Source organism: Xyrauchen texanus, chromosome 30 (assembly GCF_025860055.1).
Source record: "Xyrauchen texanus isolate HMW12.3.18 chromosome 30, RBS_HiC_50CHRs, whole genome shotgun sequence".
Lineage (NCBI taxonomy): Eukaryota > Metazoa > Chordata > Actinopteri > Cypriniformes > Catostomidae > Xyrauchen > Xyrauchen texanus.
In genome coordinates this window covers 15,862,545-15,884,954 of record NC_068305.1, presented here as the reverse complement: position 1 = coordinate 15,884,954, position 22,410 = coordinate 15,862,545, and the positions used below count along the sequence as shown (strand labels likewise).

The 22,410-nt window shown below is 36.3% G+C and overlaps 2 protein-coding genes across 4 annotated transcripts in view; one reads left to right on the top strand and one right to left on the bottom strand.

Moving 5' to 3' along the window:
* Window positions 1-11,244: 11,244 nt before the first annotated feature.
* Window positions 11,245-21,182, top strand: ftr85 (finTRIM family, member 85). 2 transcript variants are annotated; one of them, XM_052099099.1, is made up of 6 exons: window positions 11,245-11,605; window positions 14,364-14,459; window positions 15,818-16,051; window positions 16,150-16,309; window positions 18,116-18,175; window positions 18,311-21,181. In XM_052099099.1, exons 1-6 carry the CDS (start codon window positions 11,267-11,269, stop codon window positions 18,847-18,849), a joined length of 1,428 nt encoding a protein of 475 aa, XP_051955059.1. In that variant the 5' UTR covers window positions 11,245-11,266; the 3' UTR covers window positions 18,850-21,181. The 2 variants fall into 2 exon arrangements, with proteins under 2 accessions (XP_051955059.1, XP_051955060.1); XM_052099100.1 differs by lacking the exon at window positions 18,116-18,175 and having other exon boundaries at window positions 18,311-21,182.
* The window catches only part of LOC127624318 (delta(24)-sterol reductase-like), a 35,465-nt gene continuing 29,568 nt past the window's right edge, over window positions 16,514-22,410 (bottom strand). The window contains exon 10 of one of the 2 annotated variants that reach the window (XM_052099097.1): window positions 16,514-17,515. The gene's annotated coding sequence lies outside the window, so the exon portion shown is untranslated. Of the gene's footprint in view, window positions 17,519-22,410 lie in introns of both variants that reach the window. The other variant, XM_052099098.1, reaches the window with a different exon arrangement.

Below are 22,410 nucleotides of genomic sequence, written 5' to 3'. Positions count from 1 at the left end.
GAGAAATAAGGCCAGTAGTCAAGTTGAGCTATGATAATCTGGGCCAGCCCACTAACCGACCCTTAACTCTGGTTCACAGAGGGATGGTCATAAATGTAGAGGGTGGGGAAGAGTCAGAAAATAATCTGTGTAACACCATGTGGTGTCACCCTATGGCACAGTGTGCTCATTGTACTCAAGTAAACTCTTATACTGAGCCTAAAGTCACCATTAAAGTGTTGAGAAGTAATCTCATGGGGTCCTGAGATGTTTAGAAGAGGGAGCATGTAACCCAGTAGAATACAATTCTTCAGGTAATGGGTTATCTCAATTTATTTGTTTTTTGTTTGGCGCTAATCCAGAGCTAAAATGTGTATAAATATACCTCTCAATATAGTGATGTATAAAGATGCGTGTGTTCCTTTAAGAACGTCATTCCTATGTCAAGTTTGATTGCTATGTACATGTGAAAAACGTGGCATTAACAAACAAGTTAGGTTTTCATTAATTTATTGGTTTATGGGAATTAAGTCCCGCCCTCACGGGTGTTTTTGTGTAACGTGAGTGGTTGTTCGAGAGGAGACGAAAGAAGATGTTGACAAGTGCAGCCGATCGGAAATACACTGAGAGATTGCGGTAACAAAAAGTTGTTAAATAGATTATTCATCTGATTAAAACACTAATCAAGCATAGTAACGTGTGTAAGACACACACGTTTGTTAACGAGGGTTATTTTGTAGCGTAACTGAGTTCTCTGTGTATGTTCGATCGACATCGCAGCTTTTTTTTCCTCCCTTCACTTTTGGGGGACAGATCGCAGTGTTACAAGTTATTCTAAAGATAACTTGTGGCAGACTCAGAGACTGAACTTACTCACTTCAGATGTTGTTTGTTGATGTCTGTGAGGAATAGCTAGTGCTCAGTTTAACGCGAGAATCGGGAGTTTGCCGGCCGCGACAGAGGAGTCTGTGGCGCGTCATCAGCGAGAGCGCAGCCGCGCACCGGAGGACGATATCCTGGAGGACGATTATCACGCAGCGGAGTCGGTGGCCCGTATTCAGAGGTCGCGCAGCAACGACAGGAGGAAGATTTCCTTCGGTTTCTTCAGTGCAGCTGAGTCACTCATTGGTCTAAGCTGAATTCAGTTACCTTTGTGTGTTTGTTTCCCGCTCAGGAGAGTGAAGCGGCCAGTTTGTTGTTTTAAAGGCCACCACGAACTCCAGCAACGTCTCAGGCCTGCAACGGTGGGTGTGTGGGGACTAACTGTTGTGTGTGTGTGTGTGTGTGTGTGTGTGTGTGTGTGTGTGTGTGTGTGTGTGTGTGTGTGGGCCCACAGTGTTTATTTATCATTCATATGTGGTTATTCAGTGCATTTAAAACCTGTGATTTTTGACCAGTTAATTTATAGTGAAAGTGTGATAGACACATCCAGTCAAGCTTGACTCAATATATATTGCATATTTGGTGTAATATTGTGTCCATTGGTGTGATTTGAGATAAAAAGTGTACTTCGTGAATTAATCCCATACTGTTACTTTGTGTATGACCACATTTTGATATTTCTTTATTTTATACAAATTAAATTCTTTACATTTTGTTACTTTCAAACAGTTTTATTCCTTCATAAACAGTTTATACTGAACCATTTTAAGCGTGAGTATAGATTTTTATTATAATTTTCATTCAGGTAAATTAATTCATTTAGTGACACCAGAGGGGCCTAACTTCAACATCTGTAGGCATATAGTTAATGAATCTGGAGCGCTGTCCTACTTGATTACTAAAGACAGGTAGGGGGCGTTACACCTACACCCTCTCGATTTACCATGGACCACTGGAGTGCCCCTATCACACGGACTGAAATCAGGGTACGCACTTCACTGGAAATGATTGTGGAGGAAATTTTAGCCATTGATTGACCACATTCTTGATCCACATCTTCAGGTCAAGTAGAATGAATGAGTCATTAAAAAAATAAATAAAAAAAATACCATGTGCAGGGAACCCTGTGGAATTTTTCCCTGCATATTGTCATATGTAGCATGAGGGTCAGCTAAAAAAACCACCAAATTAGGTTTGCTAGGACGCTACAATAAATAACCCATTGGGGACAGGTGACTACTAGGGCATACTGATGATGGTTACAGCTCTGATTTATTAAGTAGCCAAGAGCAGTGAAATGTAAAAAATCTAGAAGGACATTGGTCAGTTGGGTTGTACACCCCTTCAGCACCCAGCCAAGGATGACATCCTCTGTGACAAAGAGCACCTGGTTGTCAGCAGGAAGCAAGGTTTTAAAGCTGTAGTGCTTTTAAATAGAGTTTCCAGGATGTCCTATCTATTTCTGCCATGATGTTGATGTTCTATCTATTTTTGCCATGATGTTGATGTTGTTCCTTGTTGCCATAGAACTTAGTAAGGGTAGATGCCATATTTGGTTTTTTTTACAAATGAAAGCAAGGCATTGATGAATAGATGTACAGTCTGTTTAATGGGTTGTACTGTTGATTTCTTAGGTATCGATTGTTCAGCCGACACAACATTAAAAACCAACATTATCAAACAGGAAGTTAGCATGCTGTTATCAAGGGTTCCAGTACCCTAGGATTGACCTCACTATGCAGACTTGTCAACAAGCACCACATCCATGTCCCAGTGTGTTGACCTTCCCCTGTGGCGCAACAAGAAATGTGTTATGTCAAGTGCATAGGACCTTGGTTCAGATCTCGTGCTGAAACCAGGAAGCAATCGTATTCACATAATCAGTGATGAGCGCAATTCAGAATTAGAATTATTATATAAAAATATATAATTAGATGACAAGAATCTTCAGAAAACATGTGTTGTGATAATTAGATGTGATCTAGAACATTTAGCCAATACATCCCCAATGAACGTATTGGAAGGTTTATGCCTCACTCCCTTGTTTTCAATCATGAAAAATTAAATATGGTGTCAACCCTGACTATAGTCTATTAGCACCACTTCTTTGAAGAATCTGAAAACTAGGTCATGCTTATGCAGGAACCTCTGCAATCATCTAATGGCTGTAGTTGGATGAAGCAGTTATTGTGTGCGAAATTGCAACAGGATCACACCGTAAATCGGCATGTTGGCTCCGAAAGTTCACAATCCCCCATCAGACATTTTTGAATCAATTAAAAGATGATCACTTTTCCCTCTAGCACTACTGATAGCATTGTGGGTTCTGGTCCTGTGGGTACCAGGAAGAAATCTCTTTTACAAAAACAATTGCGAGTGACATTTGTGAGGTTGCTCCACTGACTGTTCATAAGTTCTTAAAATATGCATACCTGTTGACTGTACTACATAATTTATAACAAAATATACAACTCACTTTTGGCACCACTCTTTGGACATTTCACCAACAAACTGAAGCTAGCCCATAAGTTCAGCACTTCGGCTACTGGGGGCCAGAGATTTGCATTTCGGTATGCACAGACTGACTTTAGCGGTAGAGCACTTGATCTACTGTTGCTGCATTCACAGTATTATCAGTCTGAAAATGACCACCCCAAAAACTGTTAAAACCAGCCTGAACTTGTCTAAGTTAAATGTTCTCATAAAAGTTGTCCTGGAAGGAAGTAGGGACAACATAAATCTACTAGAACCATAGAACACAGAACCATAGAATAAAACCACTATATACACTATTGAGAAGTCACATAAGCAAAAAGAGGAAAATAAATGTTTAAGGAAATGTAAAATTACATTTTCATGCAGAGTAATTAAAGAAAAGTAACTAATTTCACACCATACATTTCTCCTGCCTGCTTCCTCTTCTCCAATGCTCCATCCCTGTCCTCCTCCCTACTCCCTCCTCCATCACTTCATCCCCATACTTTGACAAGCCCTGACTGGGGAAACACTCAGATTGGTGTGAAATCTATTTGGGACTGTGTGTGTAGGATTGATGTTGTGTGTCTCAAAGGATTTTAGAGACTAAGCATATGTCATGGGAGATATTTATTCTGCGTGTACATCGTTAAGCTCAGATTGGTGTGAAATTGTGGTTTAATGGACAGGAAATGGTGTGTGTTATTTTTGGAGCAGACCACTCTCATCGACTAATGAGCCGCAGCGTCTACAGGAGACCAAATGCGCACACACCAACAGCTTCTTTCTCTATTACACGCACCTCAAAACTACACACTCATTTAGCATTTACAAACACAGATATAACCCTCCATCCCCTACATTCCCATCTTGCACCTATACACACTGTTACTAAAACGAAATTTTTAGCCACAGTGTCAGTCTTTGAATGCACATTCAATTTCTTATAAAGAAATGCGCCTTCTACTGCACATTTGTAAAGCTTTACAATAAGGGTCTGTATGTTAACATTAGTCAATGCATAAGCTATCAAGAACTAACAACAATGAAACAACAATTAATAATATTTAATTTTGGTTAATATTATTTAAATATACAATTGTTAATCGTTCGTTCATGTGAATTTATAATGCATTAATCTAAAAATAATTTAAATGTTAAAAAGTATTAGTATATGCAAAAATGAACATTAAGATTAAAGGAATATTACAGGTTGAATACAAGTTAAGCACAATGGATAACACTTACTAACCTTTTCTGTGTAAAGTTATATAAAATTGTACATATTTGTTGCCATGTAAATGTAACGCTGGAAAAATGACTATTTAATCAACTTTACAGCTCAAATAATACAGGTTAAACAGATGAATTAATGTACATCCTTTTATAAAATTATGAGCATAATATTTGCTTTAAAGGGATATTTCACCACTAATGAAAATTCACTCATGATTTACTCCCCCTCCTGGCATCCCAGGTATGTATGTCTTTCTGTCTTCTGCAGAACAGAAATTATGATTTTTAAAAGAATATTTCAGCTCTGTAGGTCCTTACAATGCATGTGAATCGGTGCCAAAATGTTTAAGCTCTAATATCCACATTAAGACAGCATAAAAGTAATGCATATGACTCAAGTGTTTGAATCCATGTATTTAGACAAGGTATGATAGGTGTGGGTGAGAAACATATTGATATTAAAGTAATTTGTTGTCATAAATTCTCCTTCCTGCCCAGTAGGGGGTGATATGCATGAAGACTGTGAATCACCAAAAACAGAAGGAGAAAGTAAAAGTGAGGAGGGAAAGGACTTAAATATTGATGTGTTTCTCACCCACACCTATCACATCGCTTCAGAAGATCTGGATTACTTTTATGGTAAATGGGCTGCACTTATATAGCGCCTTTTTAACCTTAGCAGTTTTCAAAGCACTTTACACTGTATCTCATTCACCCATTCACACACCATTGATTCTGGCATCCTTGGCCCTGGGGTCAGGCTCTCTGAGAATTGAATAAAAGAAACAGCTAAATAAGCTCCTTTGGGTTCACTTATAATATTAGTCATATATTTGTAAAAATATGAACATATTCCACCTTCATTCTGACCCTCTGTCAGAAATGCTCAGTTCTGGTGCTGCTTCTACAGAATTGATAGTAAACGCCCACTGTTATGATTGTATCTCTGCTCTTGACTGACCTGCTCATTGTATTCTTGCTGTTCACCAATATTGGGCAGAACTATGGAAGTAATAAAGTAAAGTAGGCATTAATGTGTTGTTGTGGAGGTGGTCAGGTAGGCACTTAACTCCAGGTTGCTCCAGGGGGATTGTCCCTGTAATAAGGGCTCTAAGTCGCTTTGGATAAAAGCGTCTGCCAAATGCATAAATGCAAATGTAAATGCAAATGCAAATGCAAATGTCTACCACAGTATGACATCACAATGTGGACGAAATAGATAAAGCATTATTTTTGTAACCGATAAGCATTACATTATTTAAGCATTATTATTTAAGCATTACACATTGTAACCGATAATTATAATTGTGTAATATGTATACCTTGATACTGTTTCTGAGACGATTATCGTACCGTGAACATTTAACACCTTTGCAACCCTAGGCTTAATTGTCTAAAGGCTTGATATAATTTTCTGTAATTTTACAAGATGCTTAAAAGCACAGTTAACTTGGTGCATGTAAACTTCTGACCCACTGGAATTGTGATATAGTCAATTAAAAGTGAAAATCTGTCTGTAAACAATTGTTGGAAAATTACTCGTGTCATACACAAAGTATATGTCCTAAACAACTTGCCAAAACTATAGTTTGCTAATATAAAATCAGTGGAGTGGTTAAAAAACGAGTTTTAATGACATTAATAACAACATAAGTGTCTGTAAACTTCTGACTTCAACTGTGTGTGTATATATGCATATTTATACATCAAAGTTTCACTCAATTTTCTCAGAAAAAAACTAAAGAACAGAACAGAACAAAATTCTGTTCATTCATGATTTTGTACCAGGACATGTGTGGAGTAATTTGTCATCCTGGGAAGCTGCTGTTTATTGACAGTGATTTGAGAAGAATGTTTTGATAAGCTTTTTTGTAAGTAAAATCTTAAGCAACAAAATTCTAATAAATAATTATTCCACAACATATCTGTACTTACAATGTATTTTGAGATATTATGCATTATAGGCTATTTCAGGAATATGTACTGTGAAACTATTCATGAAACAGCACAATTAGAAAAGGTAGCCTAACATGCAAAAATACGAAAACATTGTTGTGCCGGATTGTTAATCGAGAGCACCTTTGAGTGACACAGATAAATACACACAAAACTCACCACACGCCCAACCGAGAGTGAGAACCACATAATAGCAACCACGAGGAGGTTACCCCATGTGACTCCACACACCCTAGCAACTGGGCCAATTTGGTTGCTTAGGAGACCTGGCTGGAGTCACTCAGCACACCCTGGATTTGATCTTGTGACTCCAGGTGTGGTAGAATGAGCTCATTTTAAAAGCATATTTATATAAGCATTGTCCAAAGTATAAAAAGGTAAAACTGAGTTTGTTCTAGCCCACCAAAATGTTAAATGTATAATATAAACAATTGATTTTTTTTAATTCAAAAGTTAAGATATTTTCTATTTTTGGAAATATAGTTCTTTACAGTATGTTTCTAATAAAGTTTGTCCAGAAAGAAACAATAATAATAATATTATAAATAATAATAATAATAATAATGGAAATGCATATACTTGATGGATGGTTGATTTTAAATAGCTTGGAAATGGCTTTAAATCCCTTTTCCATACTCATAATCCTCAACAACCTTCCTTCTGAGGTAGCTCTTTTAACCTTTGCATGATGTACTTCAATGCTTATGAACAAACCAGACCACTTGATTCAGGCAAATTTAAGGTTTAGCCTTTATCTTTGATGATATTCTACAAATTTACACCTGCTTCTAAATTTGTGCTTCTGATTCTAATTTTAGGCATTCGATGGAATGATAAATATGGGTGTGTATTACTGTAACTATATAGGCATGTCTGTTTATGAAAGATGTGTCCTACAAGACGGTATTACAAAATGTACATTCCATTTGTTAGTCATTTGTTTTTTATCTAGTATCAACATTGGTAAAATGACAATGTAATAATATCTGTATGTCCTAAAATGTAGAGAGAGAGAGAGGGAAAAAATAAAACATTTTCATGGGGTGTACTTACTTATTCACAGCACTGTAAGTGAGGCACCTTTTGCCAAAATGGTGGTTAGTGTTTCAGCTACCTCAAACGACAATCCTCTTTTGTTAAAATATTGTTTTCCTGTAATACTTCACAACTGATATTGTTTTTAAAACATGCAAAAACTACCATACCTAAGAGAAACCCACCTTTGCATTTTAGGAGGCTTATCACTTCACGCTCATGTACTAAAGAACATCTTTACAAGCATTCCTGGCCATAATGGTAAACAGTCTAACATGGACAACCATTGCCTTGTATGGTTGCAGAATAGCCTGGTCACTTTTTTGAGTGAACGTATATGAAGACTGGGGATATTAAGCTTCATAATGGCAAAAATGCACCCTTCAAGTATCATGAAAGTGACTCAAGTGCTGTATTCCAAGTCTAAAACCATAACTTTGTGTGAGGAACAGACTGAAAAAGACAAATCTAGAAAACCCACCCTTGCTCTCTTTGGAGTTAATGAGAGAAGCAGCAAATGTCAGATTCATGAACAAATAATTCTTTTGAGATTAATTGGTTGATCCAGTTCACAAATCCAGTCTGAATTATTTATTAACAAATCCGACTGATCTACAGATGCGGCCTCAGAGAATGTGCATCAAAGGGAAACAGATCCTATGATTTCATATGGAGTGATGCAACATTAAGAGGTAGTTCTGAAGTTCAACTGATTAACTCAAAGGTCCAGTTGTAGCGGTTAACTGTTAGACTATCAGTGAATAATGACTTAAATTTTAATTTGTTCCTTGCACAGTTATCATACCACTTCAGAAGACTTGGAATAAAGCACACAAGTCATATGAACCACTTTTTATGATATTTTTATGGTGTTTATGGCCATCACTTTCATTATTTGGAGAAAAAAAAAAGGGGTCAGTATACACTTAAAAATGCAGGTTTGGAATGACATGATGGTGAGTAAATGATTATGGAATTTTCCATGTTGGTTGAAACTTATTTCCAGGTCTAATTTACCATACTGCTGACCCCCAACATGTGTTAATGTTTTCTCTTTTGCCTTAATAATGTAGTTTTTAGAGTCGCTGTCATTTTGTATTAAAGAGCTTGTATGCTAGGTTTAAAATCATAAAAATTGAGAGTCATCTTAATTTACATCAAGTGTTCTGAAAGCAAATAGCAACAAATAAATCAAGAAAATGCACATTTACCATGTCTATGGCTGGTGGTGGAAAAAGGTTGTTTTCAGTCTGTTCCTCACACAACGCTATCATATGGCTTTAGAAGACTTGAAATATCACACAGGTAGATATGGGCTACTGTGAATTTATGGTGAATTAAAATCCTTTTTGAAGCTTGAAAATGCCAGTCCCATTTATTGTAATTACATTGAAAACAGCGACCACCGTGGAAAACAAAAAGCGACGTTATGCAGAATGTTAGGGACAGACGGCCTCAGTCTCCATTCACTTTCATTGCGTCATGTTTTTTTCTCCATGCTAAAAAAGTGAACTTTCATTTTCTTGTTTTCCATCATGGTGGGGACATTTTTTGGTAACACTTTAGAATACTGTATCTTACTTAATGCATAACTAATAAGGAATTCCTGCAGAACTAATAGGTAATTCTTCATTAACACTCAAGTCACTACTATTAACTACTAAGGAAGATGTGTTAACTAAGTATGTAATAGCATTTTATAATTGTGTTAAGTAACAATTAGTTAATCAATAACTATTGAATTCAATCATGCCTCCTGATGAACTACTTTTAATTATCTACTAATTAAAGTAGATTAAATACAATTGCAATAATATCATAACAATTATCCATTACAATATTCAGGTTGTGGCTCTTTCTTCTTCCTTATATCTAATTTTATTATTACTATGGAAATGCAATACTTATTTCGTGGACTTACTACACTCCCAAAATGAGTCATTACAGCGAATTTAGTAGTTTTGGCCTGTATGGTCAATTGCTTTGTGAGTGTGGTCTGTAACCAGAAATCAACAATGGAATGGAACCCCATGCCCACTATAAGTGACTAGCCAACTTACCTCAGGCAGGTTTATGATTTATATACATTATAGTGTGTGTGTGTCTCTTGTTTTCCTCAGCACATATCACATTACATTTGGGTAAATTATTCCTGTATGTAAGGCAATGACTGAGGGGAAGGGAACATACAGGGAACCTATGAGTAATTAATAAAGAATTACCACATAATTATGAGGGAATCACTTACAACCTGGAACAGTATTCTAAAGTGAAAATACAGGGAACCCCATTAATGATTGATTATCTGGTAATTCTGTATTAAATAATCATGGGTTCCCTGTATTTTCACTTTACATTTACATTTATGCATTTGGCAGACGCTTTTATCCAAATCAACTTACAGTGCACTTATTACAAGGACAATCCCCCCAGAGCAACCTGGAGTTAAGTGTCTTGCTCAAGGACACAATGATGGTGGCTGTGGGGGTCGAACCAGCGACCTTCTGATTACCAGTTATGTGCTTTAGTCCACTACGCCACCACCACTCCATTTTCAAAATACTGAATACTTTAGCAATTGACCATACAGGCCAAAACGACTAAATTCGCTGTAATGACTCATTTTGGGAGTGTAATAATTCCACGAAATGTGTATTGCATTTCCATAGTAATAATGACATTAGAAGTAAGAAAGAAGAAAGGGCCACAACCTGAATATTGTAATGGCTAATTGTTATGATATTATTGTAATTGTAATTAATCGACTGTTCATTAGTAGTTACTCAATAGTTATTTCTCCTGAAGCTGAATTAGTAGATAATTAAAAGTAGTTAATCAGGAGGCATGACTGAATTCAATAGTTATTCATTAGTTAATTGTTACTTAACACAATTATAAAATGCTATTACATACTGATTAGTTAACACATCTTCCTTAGTAGTTAATAGTAGTGACTTGAGTGTTAATGAAGAATTACCTATTAGTTCTGCAGTAATTCCTTATTAGTTATGCATTAAGTAAGATACAGTATTCTAAAGTGTTACCCATTTTTTCATTAATTAAGTTATTATTCAGTATGTTTATTAAGCTGTTTTGGTGATTTGGGCTTTTACTATCCTAAAATCTCTCTCTGGCATATTTCAAACTCTTATTTGGCCCTTTGTTACTTCAAATGTTTCTCCCTTCTTAATAATTTGCTCTCAGACTAAGACAGTCTCACACTGCATACATCAATTACAACATATCCACTCCCTCTTTATATGCAACGAACAGTACATACACAAACAACAGAAAATCCCAAAATTACAGCTTGTGAGACACCTCAGTGTTGACATGTCATAATGCATTCATTCATATAGTAGACATGTACAGACATGCTCTGGAACAACCAGCGGCATAATCTTTGCGAGCCTGGAGTTCTGGACCATTCTACAATATTTACGTTCATCCTCAAAGCTGTGCATTTCTACTTTTTGTAGTAGAGTTTGCTTGAAGTAGAATAGAAAAAAAAAAAAGATTAAAAAAGAACACTAAACAGAATTGTATACTTTCAAGCATGTGCTCAACAGAAACATGCCCACAGTGACACATGAACAATAAACTAACTCCTCCTGTCACACCCTCATATGAAATCTCAAGTTACACTGCACTCTCCCTCCACATATATCTGTTGTACAGACTGTATGTCTCAGGAAGTAAAAAAATGGCAGAAGAAGAGGTAGGTATTTTTGTCAACCAGGAGCTGTTCAGTTGTCCAATCTGTATGGAACTTCTGCGAGAGCCTGTCACCATTCCCTGTGGACACAACTACTGTATGGACTGCATTAAGAGCTACTGGGAGCAGAAGAACCAGAGGAAGATATGCAGCTGCCCACAGTGCAGACAGACCTTCTCCCCAAGACCTACGCTCAATAAAAACACACTGTTTGCTGAAGTTGTCGAGAAATTTAGACACACAGGAATCCGTTCCCATTCCATACATGGAGTTATGACAGATGAAGACATTGCAAACGAAAAGCAGGACCTTGTCATGTTCTGTGAGGTGCGTCTGACTTCTTAGCTTAACTTTTATGTGATGGTAAAACTTTGTGGTACCTTTTTGAATAATCCAAACATTGTGTAATGCTAAAATAGATCAGTATATCTCTAGAACAGTGGCCCCAACAGTATTTGCGAGACTGAAAGGAATAGTCCACCCAAAAATAAAAATGCTTTCATAATTTTCTCATCTTCTTGCCATCACAGATGTGTATGTTTTTCTTTCTTCTGCAGAACAAATACAAAGATTTTTAGAAAAATATATCAGCTCTCACAATGAAAGTGAATGGTGAACAGAACTTTGAAGCTCCAAAAAGCATATAAAGGCAGCATAAAAGCAATCCATACAACTCCAGTGGTTTAATCCATATCTTTTGAAGCGATCCAATCGATTTTGTTTGAGAGCAGTTTAAAATATAATCCCTTTTTCACTGTAAATCTGACATCAGCAGTCTCCTTGGCAATCATGATTTCAAGCTCGATTACACTTACATAGCACTATCTAATGCTCTGCACATACATCATGTACCAGGAAGTGTAATCGAGCTTTAAAAATATGATCATGCTACTGCAATGACAAGATGTAAAAAAGGTCTGTTCTCTCCCAAAACCGATTAAAGCGCATCAGAAGACATGGATTTAACCATTCGGATTACCTTCATTCTGCCTTTATGCAATTTTTGGAGCTTTAAAGTTTTAGTCCCCATTCGCTTTCATATTATGGACCAGCAGAGCTGAAATTTTCTTCTAAAAATCTTTGTTTGTGTTCAGCAGAAGAAGAAAAAATCATACCCATCTGAAATGCATGAGGGTGAGGAAATTTTTGGGTGAACTATCCCTTTAAGCCACACTTAAAAATGTATCCCTTTACATTAGATAACAAAATATTAAAACGAGTGGAAGAAATATAGGGCAGACACACTTTTTAAGCAAAACACAAAAATATTAATTCAAATTACTATTTTAATGGAACTACTGTAACTTTACAAACTATAACATTGAGACTAGTTAAAAGTTGAAGTAAGTTGCAAAAATGGCTCAGAAAAGTTAACTTAGTTCTGAGAAAATGTCCAGCATGATTTATTTGCAGATGACACTATAATGCATTGACATCCGTACAATTTGAAGCATGGTGTAAGTGTCCAAATAATTGTTGGGGCCACTTTACAATAACATTTTAATGCATACATTGGCAGCCAAAAGTTTGGAATAATGTACAGATTTTGCTCTTATGGAAATAATTATTTAATTCATTTTGTATTATTCACCAAAGTGGCATTCAACTGATCACATTGTATCAGTCAGGACATTAATAATGTGAAAAATTACTATTACAATTTGAAAAACATTTTCAGAACTACTTCAATGAGTTCTCATCAAAAAATCCTCCATGTGCAGCAATTAAATCTTTACAGATCCTTGACATTCTAGCTGTCAGTTTGTCCAGATACTCAAGTGACATTTCACCCCACACTTCCTGTAGCACTTGTCATAGATGTGGCTGTCTTGTTGGGCACTTCTCACGCACCTTACAGTCTAGCTGATCCCACAAAACTCAATGGGTTTAAGATCCATAACACTCTTTTCCAATTATCTGTTGTCCAATGTCTGTGTTTCTTTGCCCACTTTAATCTTTTATTTTTGTGTTTCTTTTGTGAAGCTGTCAGCTGAGCACATGTGAGGCATCTATTTCTCAAACTAGAGACTCTGATGTACTTATCCTCTTGTTTAGTTGCACATCTGTCCTTCCAACATCTCTTTCTGTCCTTGTTAGTGCCAGTTGTGCTTTGTCTTTGAAGACTGTAGTGTACACCATGAAATATTCATTTTTTTGGCAATTTCAAGCATTGTTTAGCCTTCATTCCTCAAAATAATGATTGACTGGAGTTTCTAGAGAAAGCTGTTTCTTTTTTGCCATTTTTTACCTAATATTGACCTTAAGACATGCCAATCAATTGCATACAGTGGCAACACAAAAACAAACACAAAGACAATGTTAAGCTTCATTTAACAAACCAAATATCTTTCAGCTGTGTTTTATATAATGGCAAGTTTTTTTCTAGTACCAAATTAGCAATTTAGCATGATTACTCAAGGATAAGATGTTGGAGTGATGCTGCTGGAAATGGGGCCTGTAGAGATTTGATCAAAAATGACTTTTTTCAAATAGTGATGGTGCTGTATTTTTACATCAGTAATGTCCCGACTATATTTGTGATCTGTTGAATGCCACTTTGGTGAATTAATGTACCAATTTCCTTCCCAAACAGCAAAATCTGTACATTATTCCAAAATGTTGGCTGCCAATGTATGAAAATATATTAATCAGAATTTTGTGGCATGGCAGTCTTTGAATGTATTGTACATTAAGTAACAATCTATTGTTAATCACTATATAATGCAATGTTTGTTTTATGCTATATAAATCATTACATTCTGTAGCCTATGCACTTTCAACTTGTACCTAATATGTACCGAAGTACTCAAAAATGCTGAGGCTGGTTGTTATTGTAATGTAATCACTCTGACTGTGTAGTTGAACATATGAGTAACTATTTAAAGGTTGTACTATGATCTGTAAATACTACTGGATGTTTGAGCAGTCAGTTAAAAATCTAAAACTAACATTTACTCATATATTGATTGGTAATGTTGTGGTTGTTGCATAAATTACAGTTTTTGTAACACAGTGAAAAGCCAAAGATTTTGAATGTATTCAGTTACTTGTGTGTTTTGTTTGTTATATATGTATATGTCTGAAGAAAGAGCTTAAGGAATCTCAAAGGAGATGCCAGCAAGTAATAAAGGCCCGCGAGGCAGAGCTACAGCAGCTGAGTGAAGCCACACTGTCTCTCAGGGTGAGTCGAGAACTCTCAAGTAGTGGTGTAAATATTTGCACTGACAGCGATTCATGTTGAAAATGATTAGTTACTATCAATTATGATGCATCATGAAATCTAAATTAAATTAATTTAAAACAATTCATAATAAAAAAAAAATAGTTCTTGGACTTATAATTGTACTGTGAAAGTATTCTTAGTCAATAATTTTGTCTTGTTTTTTCAGTAAAACTATCTAAACATCCTTAAAACAGGATGAATTTACTTGAGAAAAATTTAGTAAAATAAAATTCAAGACAAAGACCTTTTTTCAGAGAATATATCTTCTCGAATTAAGCTTATTTTTCTAACCACCATTGAAAGTTTTTCTTCCTGCCTTGAGCATAAACCTCAATAAATTTTGTTCAATAAAGATTGATACTTAAAACAAGATATATATTGTTTCTGCTCTAAAGTTACGTCACTTTAGAGCAGGCCTCGCCCACGACTGTTGATGGACTCCACCCACCTCCCCCGAGTGATCTACACACAGTCCGCCATTTTTTTTCTGTGCTGGAGCAGATACAGTGAGAAGAACAATGTCTCAGCTTCGTAGGCATCATAATTGTTCTGTTGTTGGCTGTAAAAGTGAACATAAGAGTCTTCATGTATTCCCGGTATCAGAGCCACTGAAGACGCAGTGGACAAGATGGACTGGTAATCTGGCATACCGGGCATTTTCCCGGTGGGCTGATGCACTTTGGGGTCGATCAGGGGTGGACTGGCCATCGGGAGAACCGAGCGGGCCGGTGGGTCAACCGCGAAATGGACCGAATGGGCCGCGATAAGCTAAAATGAGCCGGCGTGTTATGCAGAACGGACCACAAAACAGCACTGTGATATGCAGAAAAGGACCCCCCGCCCAGGCCAATTACTCTTCCCAGTCCAGCCGTGCCTGAACGCTGTCAGTCTTATAGGATCTGATTTGTTGTTGCTGTAGTAACCGAAGCATGAGCTGTAAAGGTACAGCCCTCTTCTGGAAAGGGGGCGGGGAGCAGCAGCTCTATGGCATTTAAAGAGACACACACAAAATCAGCTTGTTTATGATTCCACCCAAAAAGAGGCATTTATAACAGTATAATAAATGATCCGTGGGGTATTTTGAGCTGAAACTTCAAAGACAAATTCTGGGGACAACTGAATTTTATATATTGTAAAAAGGGGCATAATAGTTCTCCTTCAATATATTTTTAATTAGCAAAATATATTTAGCTTATCAAGTAAATTCAACATGTTATAAGGATGTTTAGATATTTCTACTGAAAAAATAAACAAAAATTAGGATTATAAAAAATTCTGCATGTGCTATATGCTAAGTGTTATATGTTCTCAAACAGAGTTCTGCACAGGCTGCAGTGGAGGACACGGAGAGGCTCTTTACTGAGCTGATTAAGTCCATTGAGACGTTGTGCTCTGAGATGACAGAGATGATCAAAGTGAAGGAGCAGGCGGAATTAGACGAGGCACATGGGTTTATGGAAAAACTAGAGCAGGAGATCGCAGAACTGAAGAGGAGAGATGCAGAATATGACATGCTTTCACACCTTGAAGACAAAACTCAGTTCCTGAAGGTAATGGCAATGCTTCAGGCCACCTGCACAAAGTACTTGTCTATGAAAACGTCTGTGATTTGATTTCTGTCTAAGTATATTTTGCTATATTCCTGTAGCGTTATGAGTCACTGTGTAGTCTGCTGGGGGTGGAGACCTCTCCTGCAGTTCTAGTCAATCCAGACTTTTCTTTTGTGATGGTGTCAAGAAAACTCACATATCTGAATGAGGACATTAAAGAGCTTTGCCAGAAGAAACTGGAGAAATTATCTGAGAAAGGTAAGTCACCATTTGGATATATGGTGGATAGAAGTGTCTTCAGATGTCCTACCAAACCAACTACTATTCATACTTTTCCTGCAGTATGTACAGTATACTGTGCATGCACAGAATGCAAATGTTCTGTATGCAGACAGTATAGAGGATCATTTGCCAGAATGTGCAGTATACAACAGAGAATACTGTAGCCCATGCAATGCACTCAACTTGAACTTTCATACCCAGTGAGATGAATGAACCCGAATATTGGTAACAAATAACTGTTGATTGGACTCATTCAAGAATAATCACATTTAAATAAGTATTACTATAATTTATACTGTATAATAAATACAGCTAATTAAAGGAATATTCTGTGTCCAATACATGTTAAGCTCAATCGACAGCATTTAAAGGCAGAAATGTGAAGCTTATAATTTTATAAAAGCACTTGCATAAATTATTCTGTTAAAACGCATGTTTTATTTGAGCTGTAAAGTTGTTAAAATTGTCATTTTTACAGTTATTTTAGAGTTTATGTTTGTTGACATTACATCGTCATGGTAACAAAATTGGCTTTAACTTTACACAGAAAAGGTACATGTTTTTATCACACTTAAATCATGTTAACAAGCATATTATTTATGTCTTGTAGCTATAATTTAAAAACAGTAAGTATTTTAATGTTCAAATTGGCCCCATTCACTTCCATTGTAGGTGCCTCACTGGAAACAAGAGTTTTGCAAAGAAAAGGAGGGGTGACTCAAAAAACTTTTTTGTGGTAATCAACATTATGCATAATTTTGCTTTCAATTAAGCTTAACTTGTACTTAACCCGGAATATTCCTCTAAATACATTACATTATTGTGGCAGACGAGCAAATCATTGATTAAACAATAAAAAAAAGTGGCTTTAGAAGGCAATATTTTGTTAATTTTCATATCACTGAACATAAACCTATTGGTCTACGGTCCACAGCAATTCATTATGCAATTAAATATGTCAATCTTTCTAAGGTAGACTTATAAAAAGGTATTTTCTAAGAATACGTCTACACTTTGGTTTCATCACATCATAAACACAGCATTTCAGGATCCTGCGTCTTCAGACCCCTGCATTTGGAGTTGTGCTCCATCCAGCTGTGTTTGAATGGAAGAAAGCTTCCTCAACTTGCTGTCTTCTATGTGGTTTGTTATCTGTACAGATGGATATGTGCTTACTGCCCCCTGCTGAAAACATGAAGATAATTAATTGCATGATTAATTGGGTTAATCTTTTAGAGTTATTTTTTATATATAGAATTAATCACACTGAATTAATGTGTCCAATTGAAAGCCCTAATTTTTCCACAAAATCTACTTTAAGAAAAAGGCAAAATAACAGTTTAATTTGCTCGAAAGTAGGTCATGTGACAACAGTATGCATATAATGGTTTGAAATGTTTATCAAGGAATAATGCCTGCTGTTTCTTTGTCACTTGCTATATTTTTAAGAATAGTATGTAGTATATATACGGCACAGTAATCAGTAAATGGGAAGCTGTGTCCCATTCTGAATATGTTAGTTGTTGCTTCAAAAGTTAATGGATATATATATAGAGAGAGAGAGAGAGAGAGAGAGAGAGAGAGAGAGAGAGAGAGAGAGAGAGAGAGAGAGAGAGTATGAGTGTGTTTACGTTGACTTACTCTAAAGTGTGTTTTCGCCACTTTTGGAGCAGTTTTGAAAACAAACAGGCATTTCCGATGAAAGGAATGCCAATAATCCATATGTACCTAGTAATATATGTACTGTTATAATAGTTGTTTACCTTTTATAATTATTTTTAGTGACAAACCTCAAATTTATTCCAACCCCTGAGCCCAAAGTCAGAGATCAGTTTTTGGAATGTGAGTAATATGGACACATACACGTGTACACATGCAATCAGATATACAAAAAAAATCAGTACAGTCTGCAATAAAATAACTGCATAGTTCACCCATGTCTTAATATGACCTGCAATTTGTGTCTTTGCATTTCAGATTCAGGTCCTCTGACTCTAGACCTTAATACAGCTCACAGAAACCTCAGTGTGAGCGCAGAGAGCAGAGAGGTGACATTCAGTAAAATACTGACATATGCATCTGTTCCTGATCACCCCGAAAGGTTTGATATCCATCACCAAGTCCTGTGCAGAGAGAGCGTGTCTGGTCGTTGTTACTTCGAGGCCGAGTGGAGCGGGAAGGGTCCGGTGCATATAGCCGTGTCTTATGAGGAGATCAGCCGGAAAGGAAAGAGTACCCTATGTGCATTTGGACACAATGCCCAGTCCTGGAGTCTGGTGTGCTCTGAGGATTCATATGCATTCTGGCACAGTGGAAAAGAGACTAAGATTCCCCAAATGCATTATGCTCATAGGACTGGCGTTTATGTTGATTTCTACGCTGGAATTTTGGCCTTTTACAGCATCACAGACACATTGAATCTCATCCACACAATTCGGACTACATTCACACAACCGCTCTATCCTGGCTTTAGGATTAGCTCTGGGACAAGTGTGAGACTTTGCTATCCACTTTAACTGCAAAAATTTTGATTATTCAGTGTCTAAACAGTTATTATGCTTAAAGTTTAAATATTATTTACTCACACTGATGCTGCTCCAAACCCACACAAAAGGGGGGAAAAGTCTTTACATGGCTTTTTGCCATATAATGAAGGTGAATAGTGACTCTAGGCTGTGAAGATCAAAAAAGGAAATACATTAAATAAAAATAAAACCATAGTCAAAGTAGTAGATACGACTCGTGCACTATTTTCCACAATTCCAGTTTATATTCCAGACAAAATCCCAGACTTCTGAAGCCATACGATCACATCCTTTAACAGACTGAAATTTAAGATGTAATTCACTCTCAAATCAAATCATTGATAAATTCAGTATGTGGCCAATATGCAAATTTGGCGTCTACGGTGCAGGTTGGACGTATGGATGTCTGGTCACAAGACATGCAAGAATGAATGACATTCGATTTTATTAACATTCAACCTGCATCGTTGTCGTGTTCACTATGGAAGAATGCACATAATGAAATGATTTTACCCGCTATCACCTTAACATGAAGATGCCGCTAGGTGGCTATAGTGCCAGTAGATGGCCTATTGCCCTCATTACATTAGCAAAGACAGAGCAGGAGGGAAACAATTCAGTACATCATGGAGAGAACCAATGCAGGTAAAAAACTAGGGTGACCAGAAGTTGGACCCAGTTTTACGAGATGTGTCTCGGTGTCCTGTCATTTCTCAAAGAATTTTATAATGTCCTGGTTTTAGCCTCACTGATTTTTTTTTTTTCTTCTTTTAAATGAAATCATTCTGGTTATCATGTCTGGTGTCGATTTCAGGGAAGGGAAGATATTGTATTGCATATGATGATTTGACGATACTTTCATACTAGATTTGCTGCAATCTGGTTTCCATGACAAAGACTCATGCACTTGGCGCTCTCTGCTGCTCTCAATCATCATCCAATGCAAATTAGAAATGCCCAAATGAAATTGCATGTTCAACAAGCTGCCAATATATGTCATTGCACAACACGTGAAAAAGGAATTGAAATGATTTACTTTCACTGTAAATGTTTCCTTTCGCATGGCCACAGTGTTAAGAGATTGTAGGTCATATTCATACAGCTGTATTTTTTTTCTTTTCAATATTACAAATGTGGAATTGTATTTTAACTTTTAAGTTCCAGTGTTGCACATTTTGTGTAAAAGTGTGTAACTGACAAGAAATTTCAAGCACTGACAGTGACAAGTCAAATCATTATTACACATGCAATATGACATCAGATGGATATAATAGGCTTTATGGAATTTGTATATTTTACAAATATCTAAAATGTGATTAAAATCAAATAAAACAATATATAATAAATTAAAATACAATTTTTCATACAAAACGATGGTTTTAAAAACTGTTCCTACAGTAAAAATATTAAGGACACACAGTTTTATTAAAATATGTTTGTATGAAGTATATTAATTATCCTTCCTCTAGAAAATATAGTCCCTACATAGCGCAAAGGTTAATAGTTGGCCACTATTGGAGCTGAATAGGGATGTATTCGCATCAATCTGTACAGCGTAGCTTGGTAGTAGATCCTATATTTTAGCATGGCTGGAACACTGCATTAACCAATCAGCATTCAGAACCAGAATGATTAATTTAATAAAATGATGCAAACCTATAACCACAAATTGTTCAACACATTGCTATTGTAGTTCTGAGAAAACATGGAATGTTTGTTGAGTGTTTTTGACTTCATTTTACATTCACATATTAAAGAAATATTACAGGTTCAATAGCAGTAAAGCTCAATTTACAGCATTTGTGGCATAATGTTGATTATCACCAAAAAATTTAACCCATCACTGTAATCCAGATGTTTGCCTTTTTAAAATAAAGGGCAAGTGAAAATACTTTTTTGTGGTAATTATAATAATTGTAGTATTATGCCACAAATGTTGTCGATTGAGCTTAACTTGAATTGAACCCTGAATATTCTTTAAACAAAACATAACAATCTATATACAATTTCATACATTTATTAAAAATAAACATGTCACCTCTTTCCATTAAGCAGCACAATAACAAATAAATAGCTTTACGTTTAGACATGATGTAAGTTGTCTACTTTTCATTCAGACAGTAAACCTTTTAACGCTAAATTTCTTCATCTTCTAAAATCATACCCAGAAAGGGAATGAGACTTCATTCCTGGAAATTCAGTAACAATATAAGGCACAAAAACAGTAAATACAACTTTTAACACGGAGTCAATGGAGCGGTCATACAGTCATTAAATGTAGTTCAGTCATGACAACTCTTGGAAAGGTTTAGCATGCTAATGTGGGTATAACATGTTGATAGTATTTTGGTCTTGGCAGAGTCGATCTGTTACACTGCTGCAGTTTCAGAGCAAGTACAAAGAATAGCTACTGCTATAACATACACAGACTGATGTGTTAAGCATGTGGAAGTGCTACGGCACAATTAGACAAATACACAATCCCCATGTAACAAATCAGGTGGCACTGGGGAGGAGGAGGCTTTCATTGAAATCTGCACTGCAATAATAACTGCTTCTCTGCAACTGAGCAAATTCAAATGCAAGACAAAGAGAGAGTATATGAGGTGATTACATGTCTAAGGACCTATCAGCTTACAACATGCAAGCCGATTAGTTTAACATTTCACATGTGAGCGAGTTGATATGCTAACAGATAAGAAGTTCAAAGAACAGAGTTTCATGCCAGAACTTTAGTTTTTCAAACCCTAATTAAAGGGACAAACCCAAAGCTTAAAGGACAATTATGTCATACAATAGAAAAAGCCCCGGAGGATAACTATGCAACACACCATAACTGTTATGAATACACAAAGATTATGGGATGTAGTGAGAGAAACATGGACACAGATAGAAAGAGAGAACAAGTGCAAAGTGACTGAATAAAGATGGAGCATTCCAAAGCAAGGTGTAGCGGCACACAAATAAATGCATATTTAATGACTATGATGCTTGTTAGGCACACCCCGGCAGTTCGGTTTGCTGTTGTTTAGTACATGCTAAAGGCAAAGGCACAGTATGCAAAAGCAGTCAAACAGGACAGAAACTGGTTGGACTATCAATGTGATGCATATAGAGTGCAATTAAATGTTTTGACAGCAAATTAATTCATTTTAAAAAGTTGTACTGTACATAATTCATAAATCAGGCTAACACACACATACACACGCGTGCACACATATATACAGAATATATACATAAAACTACACTGCTTACATTGTCAATCTCAGTAAAAAAAAAAAAGAAAAAAAAAAGTGAGGCAGCTGGGAGAAAACTGACCACCTGTAAAACAAGCATGACCACATTGTGTAGAGCAACTAGCAGTGCTGAGACACCATTTAAGCATTAATTTAATGCAACTAGTTGTCCACCACAGATTCCAACTTCTCTGAGATTTTAGTGAGCCGACTGTGCCTCAGCGTTCTATTAGACTGTCAGCGCGGTAAACTTTACTTTTCTTAATTCTTCCATGTTAAACACCATTGGTATTGCTCTCAAAGCAGCACCTTCAAT

Excerpts from the sequence above, each read along its gene's own strand:
- ftr85 (XM_052099099.1), top strand. The coding sequence starts at position 11,267 with ATGGCAGAAGAAGAGGTAGGTATTTTTGTCAACCAGGAGCTGTTCAGT. Across the intron at positions 16,310-18,115 it reads GGAGAAATTATCTGAGAAAG|TGACAAACCTCAAATTTATT; the intron begins GTAAGTCACCAT and ends AATTATTTTTAG. Across the intron at positions 18,176-18,310 it reads CAGAGATCAGTTTTTGGAAT|ATTCAGGTCCTCTGACTCTA; the intron begins GTGAGTAATATG and ends TTTGCATTTCAG.